At 45.4% G+C, this 7,750-nt stretch overlaps 1 protein-coding gene across 1 annotated transcript; it reads left to right on the forward strand.

Annotated features, from left to right (window-relative positions):
* The first annotated feature begins 801 nt into the window (after positions 1-801).
* LOC146345274 (cathelicidin-3-like) lies at positions 802-7,342 on the forward strand. Its single transcript, XM_084855118.1, has 4 exons — positions 802-1,446; positions 3,237-3,344; positions 4,376-4,459; positions 7,082-7,342. Exons 1-4 carry the CDS (start codon positions 1,276-1,278, stop codon positions 7,166-7,168), a joined length of 450 nt encoding a protein of 149 aa, XP_084711244.1. The 5' UTR covers positions 802-1,275; the 3' UTR covers positions 7,169-7,342.
* The last annotated feature ends 408 nt before the right edge of the window (positions 7,343-7,750 follow it).

Consider the following 7,750-nt stretch of genomic DNA (forward strand, 5'->3'; position numbering starts at 1 on the left):
ACGCTATGAGCGCTATATAAATAATAATAAAATAAAGCCGTAAGCTGTAAGAGGTCAGCTGGGTACCCTTTTTATTTATAACTTTTAAAAATTATTTTTAAAGATAACAATAACAGATATTCTAAAATAAAGAATGATTACCAAAAGAGAAAAACTGCTACAAAGCAAAAGAAATATTATAAGTAAAAGCTGTGATAGTTCTGCTGTGTTGCACAGTGCACTGCCACTGTTCAGAATGTGGCTTTTTGAACTTCGGCTTGTGCAAACTGAAGCACAGTAGCTGAGAGATCAAGGATTTGAGCGATGTTGTTCTCGATGGACATCACACCTGCACCAGGGCCCATAAATCCTCTGGGTGGCCCTGCAAAACTGACTTCGGGAGGAAGGGCACCAAAGGCACTCCTTGCCTAGGGCGCACTTTATCCTAGGGCTGGCCAGCCAGTTGTCTCTGGGAAGCCCACAGGTAGCATATACCCATTGTGACGAGTAGCCACTGAAAGCCTTATCCTCCATGAATTTTTAAAAGCCATCCAAGCCGGTTGCCATCACCACTTCTTGTAGGGGCAAATTCCATTATTTAACTATGCGCTGTGTGAAGAATGCTTTAGAACGCATGAAACATTTACACCACAGTTAGTGTCAAACGACATGTTACATTAATTGCGTAGTGTATAGCTGAGGCTTAGCTTTCTTTTTTTACTCTAGAGTAAGTGTGTGCAGTCCTGATTCAGATCAGGACCACCATGCACCAAGAGGGGAAGATTAAACCTTCCCCTCCCCACAGTTTGCATCTCACAATTCCCTCCCATGTGGGAGTTTTAAAAAAAGCTAGAGAAAAAGGCTCTGTTGATTCGCTGTAGGTTACAAATGTACAGTTTGACCCTTAATCCTCAGAAAGAAATACATCTCTAGTTAATTTAAAGGATACAAAGATAACTGCAGCTCTTAAAACGCACAGCTTTTTTGGAATATACCCAAGATCACCAGGCCTTTGAAATTTTCCATGCATCTCACACATGCATAATTCCTCCTCCCTCCCCGCTCCATCCACAAAACCCTGAAATGATGCTTCTGCTCTTTACAGGCCAGGTTTGGGATATTGGTCAACAGAAGGAAAAGCCACAGGTTTGAGAAAGCTCCTCTCAGCCATTAGGCCCCTCTGAGCTAATAACCCCACACGGACATAGCCACCGCAAAGGCCGTCCCATATGATATAAAGGGCATCCTTGGCAGATAACAACGTACTCCGCTCCCAGCTTGCACCCACAGCCAACCATGGGCAGCTGTTGGGGAGTCCTGTTCCTGATCAGCCTGGCCACTGCTGCCTCGCTGGGTCCCCCCAAGACCTTCCAGGAGGCCCTTTCGCAGGTTATCGAGATCTACAACCAAGACCCCAAGATTCAAAATGTCTTCCGCCTGCTGCAAGCAATGCCGCTGCCTGGACTGGTAAGTAAGGATGGGAGGGCAGTTAACAGGGGGATTCGTGGCCAGTTCTGCCAAGCATCAGAACTGGCATGTCAGGTCACAGCTAGAACTGAAATGAATTTGCCGGGGGGGGCGGGGCTCTTCAAAATCTTTCTCTGCAGATTTGGACGGCACATATTATTTGAAGGTGTGTGAATACTGGAGAAATGCTTGCTGAATATTCACCATCCACATCTGCCATCAAATGAATTCTCGGTAGAAGTCAACATTTGATGGTATACTGACACATTAACAGTCAGTGCAAACCAGCATTTCCTGCAATAGTTTTATTATTATTACATTTCATAGCTCACCTTTTTCCCTCTTGCAAGGAGCCCAAGGCGGCTCACCTGGGCCTCCTCCTCTCCATTTAGTCCTCACAACAACCCTGTGAGGTAGGTTAGGCTGAGTCACTGGCCCGAAGTCAGCCAGCGAGGTTCATGGTCCAGTGGGGAATAGAACCCAGATCTCCCGAGTCCCCGTCTAACACGGTAATCACTACACTGCTCTGGCTCTAATTGTAAGGTAAAAACAGCAAAGAGCCTTGTGGTGCCTTAAAGATGAAGAAAATTTATTGTGGCATAAGCTTTCGTGGACTGTAGCCCACTTCATCAGATGCATGGAGTATTATGGAGTTTCAGGTTTGTATACGGTACATATGGTGATGGTGGGGGAGAGAAGTGTAAACATTGACGTCAGAAGGAAATTAAATGCAGAAAATGACCAGTCACATTCTCAGCAGTGGCCTTTCACAATTCACGGTTGCTCCTGCGAACACGGTCGGTCATCCTGGCATTAGGTGAGCCAATTAAACACGTGCCATGTGAGAAGGGCACGCTGGAGGCTGGTGGCTCCCATGTCAGTTGGGGCGGTGAATCCACTCCAGTTTTCAGTCAGAACTCTAAAGCAGCTATCCACAGCTACTATCCACAGCTCCTTTAGAGTTCTGGCTGGTTCTGGCTGAAACCTGGAGCAGATTCACCACCCCACTGACAGGGGAGCCACCAGCCTCCGCTGGAAGGGCAATTGTCCATGAAAGTTTTCAGAGCAAACCTGCAAATCTTCAAGGTGCCACAAGACTTTTTGGGTTGGATCCAGATTTACGCTGGATCAACTGCACGGGTGGAAGTGGACTTCCCCTGCACTCTCCTGCCCATGGCAGCCCTTCCAGCCCGCTGAAAATACTACAGAGAGAGTCAGGAGTCTCTGCAGAATGGAGTGAGCTGGGTGTCGAGGAGGGGGATCCCCGAAAATCAGGCACAGAGGCCTTCCCCCCACAAATGGCAGATCCTAGATCCAACCCTTTGTTGTTTTTGCTGCAACACAGCTACCCCCTGGCAATTTTAAATGTGCAGTGCTGCCCATATAGAGCATGCTCTCACTGACTTTTCTGTGAATGCTCAGGCTGGCTCAAGTGAATATCCAAGGTTGCAAATGTTATTTTCTAGTAAGGCTCCAGGATCTTTAATGGCAGCCTGCTATGTAGAAATCTACCAGGTGAAGCTTTTCCTGAGGTGGGGACACAGTGTTGGGAAAGGCTTCCCCTACTAAATTTCTGCCTGACACACAGCTATAAATAAGGCACAGACAGTAAAATGTGTGACATATTTTTGGAGGGAGGGTTGTTCTAGAGCAATAAACTGTGACCAAGCAGAATATTTGTTAAAGGTTTTTAAATTGTGAGATATTTTAAGGACAGGCTTGGGGTCCAAAGTAAAGTTTATTCATGCTGCCCTCTTCCCATGGCTCCTGTGTCTGATTTTTCCACTCAGAATTCAAGCTCAATAATGATTCAGCAGCTGAACTTCACTATCCAGGAGACGGTGTGCCCAGCCTCGGAAAAACGTGTCCTCGAGCAGTGTGAATTCAAACCTGATGGGGTGAGGAACAGCTAGGACGAATGAACGCTATTTTGCCAAGTTCTTTCCACTCTCCATTTCTAAAATGAGAAGTGCTGAGGCTTAAGCCTACCTGCAAACCACACTCTCCGCCTTCCTCCATTCTCAGGTGTCTGCGTGTTGGGGGCGAAAGTTGGGATATCTGTGCTCTGCACATGCTCAGTGGCACTATCTTCATTATTGCTTCGCATGTTCCAAAGCTGACTCTTAGCATTACTAAGAGGTTCTGGGCCCTGCAAAGCAAATGTTGGCTCATATGATGCTTTTGTCTGCATATGACACTGAAGCTGCCTTAAATGATTCACACCCTGGCTCCATCTAGCCCGGTATTTTCGACACTGACTGGCAGCAGTGGATCTCCAGGGGTTCAAGCTGGAATTTTTCCTAGCCTTACCTGGAAATGCCAGAGATCGAACCTGGGGCCTTCTGCATGGAAAAGCATGTACTCTACCACTGAGCTACAGCCCCTCCCTCCATACAGGTTGCCAACATTTCCACTGACTGCTGCACGTGTGTCTTTAATAGCAGTTTCATCTTCTCAGACATTAAAAAGTCACAGGGTCTTTCACCTGTCACAGAAAGCAGCTTTGAAACAACAACAAAAATCTGTGTGAGTCCTGAATATCTCCCTGAGCATGTGCAGAATTCCCCCTGAAAAACAACATCCTTTTTTAAAAGTGCATCTTAGTGGAATAACAATGAAAATATCACTTTTCCAGCTTTACATCTTCCTGTTCCAGCAATTAGACAGGTAGATGAATTTCTGGCTGGTTACCAACCTGAAGTTCAGTTAAGAGCTATTTACTGCTAATAAAAATAATAATATAACATCCTGTACAAGTACTTTAGATAACAAACCAGTGTATTGTGGTATTCCATTTTGTTTGGATAGTCCTTTCCAATTAGACTTTTCCTCCAAAGTTGATTGCTTGCTGCTGCTTCCCCGGGGTGGTTTGCATCTCGGGGTGGGGGTTGGGGACCAGAGATCTGAGTGTTTCCTCTTACTTTTGCAGCTGGTGAAAGATTGCTCTGGGTACTTCTCCACTGAGCAGGCGAATTCCCTTATTGTTATTACATGCGATGCTGTGGTTCAAGAGGTAGGTTTTCCATTGAGATAATGCAGATGGGGAGGGGGGGGGGACAATTTTATTTATTTATTTATTTATTGCATTTATACCCCGCCTTTTTTCCTCTTGCAAGGAACCCAAGGCGGCTTACATTATCCTCCTCCTCTCCATTTTATCCTCACAACAACTACCCTGTGAGGTGGGTTGGGCTGAGAGTCTGTGACTGGCCCAAAGTCACCCAGTGAGCTTCCATGGCCGAGTGGGGACAACACTTTCCCATCCATGTTGGCAAGATAGACCCCCTTCCAAGGAAGCCTGTCCTGTCCATTAGGCAGATGCGACATCCCCCCCAAAAGCTTGCTGCATTCCCCCATGCTTAATACTTCCTCTGCTTCAGCCCTGGCTCAGCCTCACATGGCTATTTTATATGGTCCACAGGTTGTGAGAAAGCATCTTGACGTTGCTAGGCAACTGTGGGATTTGCTTCCCTGGCCACTCCCTAGCCAGCCAAGAGGAGTGTGTCTGATGGCTGCCTAGCAATGGGTGGAAATTCAGCTCTTTTCCAGAGAATTCCCAGAGATGAACTGGATATTAGGGTAACTGTAAGATTTTGGTCCCTCAAAATTTAAGCTCTAATGAGGTCTAGAAGCAACACGCATGTGAGACATTTACAGTGGCTACCCCACATGACAAATGACCTATGATTCCACTGTTAAGAGCGCAATCCTATGCATGTTTAGAAAGAAAAAGTTGTTGTTATTATTATTATTATTATTATTATTATATTTATTTATATCCCGCCTTTTCCCCCATACTGGGACTCAAGGCGGCCTTACAACGTTAAAACTTCTACAATTAAAACCTATTAATAGAAATATAAATACAACTCTGTATTTATATATACAACTCTGTATTTATAACGACAAATGAATACAAAATGCTGGGAGCTGTAGGACTCCCCTCCCCCCCGCCATCTTAACATGCATAGAATTGTGCCCTTAGAGAAGTAAAGGCAAACGTGACAAAACAACAGGAAAGATAACAGACCATCAAAACACAGATTATGAATGTAGGCATGAGTTTATTGCCACCCAGTGGCACAAAGGCAGAAATAAACAATTATTGACTTCAGTGGGAGAGTTAAACATGTCTTTAGCCTTTCCATTGAAATCAATGGGCCACAGAAGTATTTCACTTTGCCAAGTGTGTGCCTGCCAACATTTGAAAACAGAAACAAGAAATACCTTGGGTATCACCATTAGCCTTAAGGGCTCCTTCCCATCTTAGTTTTCCCACGCCAGCATTCGTAAGATGCATCTATGGAAGAATAACTAAGGACTCATGTCTATCTACATGCAGAGAGCCAAATGTGAGTCAGAAACTATGATGGATCATAGGGAGAAAACCTTCCTTTACTGTTGGACCCCCTTTCTGTAAGGCAGGGGTGTTGAACCTCCTTCAGCCTGAGAGGCAAATTCAATTTAGGACAAACTCTCAGGGGCCACATTCTAGTTGTGGGCAGGGCCAAAGAAAATGAGGCTGGGGCCAAAGCCACAAAAAATACTAATGTATTTTAGCTTAAAGCTCTTATCGCCAATAACTAAGCCTTAGGAGTGGCACTTCAGCTTTCTGGAATGGGGAAATAACCATGCAAAAGCTGGGAAAACATGAAACGATCAGCAGTTGTGGGAAAGGGTGTGGGGTCTGGGGAAGGGGGCGTGGCCCTCTGAGAAACCCCCAGGGGCTTGGATTGGGACCCTAGGAGGGCTGGACTTGGTCCATGGCCTGAGGTTCAATGTCCCTGCTGTAAGGTTTCCCCACAAAAAGTATTACTGGTAGGGTGCTACCACAGGCTAATCTGCACCTGAACACTCCATCCGCTTGAAGTGTTCTAAGCCCTGTGCCTCAGGGCTTCAGCTTCAGCCCAGATCTAAATAAAATAAACAAAAATTAAAAGAAAAGGCATACGTTATAAAATGACTAGCCAATTTAGAGCAGGTGGGTTACTGTGAAAAGGGGATTGAACTAAGCATATATATTTGAGAACAAAAGACAGGATATCTGTTTGTTCCAGGCTTCCTGAAGATGTTCTGATCGCAGACACGCTAGTTTTGATCTATTCAGAATATAGGAGTTTGTCACAGAAATATACATTTGCTGGACCAGAATTGGGGAGATTAGCCAAGCCTGTGTTTCAGGCTTGCATCTGACTATTTGCCCATGTGAAGATAGGGAGGGACCATAGTTCAGTGGCAGACCACCCGCTTTGCATGCAGAAAGTCCCAGGTTTGATCCCTGGCATCTCCCATATTGAGCTAGATGGATAAACAGTCTGACCTGCTATAGGGAAGCTTCCTATGTACCACATGCCTTCAGCCATTTTGTAAGCACTTCTGTTCATGCCTTTCTCCACTGGAGGATCTGCAAGTCAATGTGCAGAGCACATGCTCCATGTACACGATGTTCCAGGCTCCATTCCCAGCATAATTAGCTAAAAAGATGTCAGGCTCTGAAGAGCCACACAAGCCAAATGGACTAATGATCTTCTTGTGCCTGACCAGCCAGGGGAGCAAATAAATATACAGTCATTCTACTAGAACCATATTGCCTCAAAATTTCAACTGACACCCTGCATTTATTTCTGCCCCCCAGCCTGTCCGCATCACCAGATTCCGAGGGCTTGGAGGGTTCCTGAGAGGATTTCGAAGAGGATTGAATTTTGGGGGCTCCGATAAGTAAATACAGAATGAGTCCAGGACTCAAGAGAAATAATGGCCCTGAAGAGCTATGAGCATGATGTGAAAGCAAGCTTTATTTACCTCTGCTTCATAGACCTTGTTCGTTTTTGCTTGTACGGTCACTGCCTCCTGAACAGAATTGCATTTGCAAATGTATATTAAAAAATGGTTATTCAAAAAAATAAATTGTGTCTAGTTCTCTTAATACTTCAGGTGCTTCCACACTGGGGGGGAGGGGGTGGGCTCCTAACACTGACTATCAAAAGCCATTGTGCAGCAACTCCTTTTTTCCCTAGCAGATTTTCTGTAGTAAGAAATATGGAAGGGCTATCAGTGGAAGATGACAGTGTCCAGACACCACACACACCCACGCATGCACGCACACGTCGCATAACATTCTGTGAATGAGGCAGAGCAATGGTCCCATAAAAGCCTTGCCTAGAAGCACCCTTGGTTTGTGCCTGGATAGCTTCTGACATTGCTAGTCATGCAGATTACTGCTAGGGTTGAAGGGCAGGTATCAGCACACACACAAAAATTTGCACAATGATGACTATATAATCACACACATATGGTGATCCTG

The sequence above is a fragment of the Heloderma suspectum genome, chromosome 5, assembly GCF_057233095.1.
Source record: "Heloderma suspectum isolate Gila_16-S chromosome 5, 16-S_ref, whole genome shotgun sequence".
NCBI classification, from domain to species: domain Eukaryota; kingdom Metazoa; phylum Chordata; class Lepidosauria; order Squamata; family Helodermatidae; genus Heloderma; species Heloderma suspectum.

Coding starts and splice junctions, on each gene's coding strand:
- LOC146345274 (XM_084855118.1), top strand. CDS start 1,276: ATGGGCAGCTGTTGGGGAGTCCTGTTCCTGATCAGCCTGGCCACTGCT. Junction 1,447..3,236: donor CAATGCCGCTGCCTGGACTG/GTAAGTAAGGAT, acceptor TTTTCCACTCAG/AATTCAAGCTCAATAATGAT. Junction 4,460..7,081: donor GCGATGCTGTGGTTCAAGAG/GTAGGTTTTCCA, acceptor TCTGCCCCCCAG/CCTGTCCGCATCACCAGATT.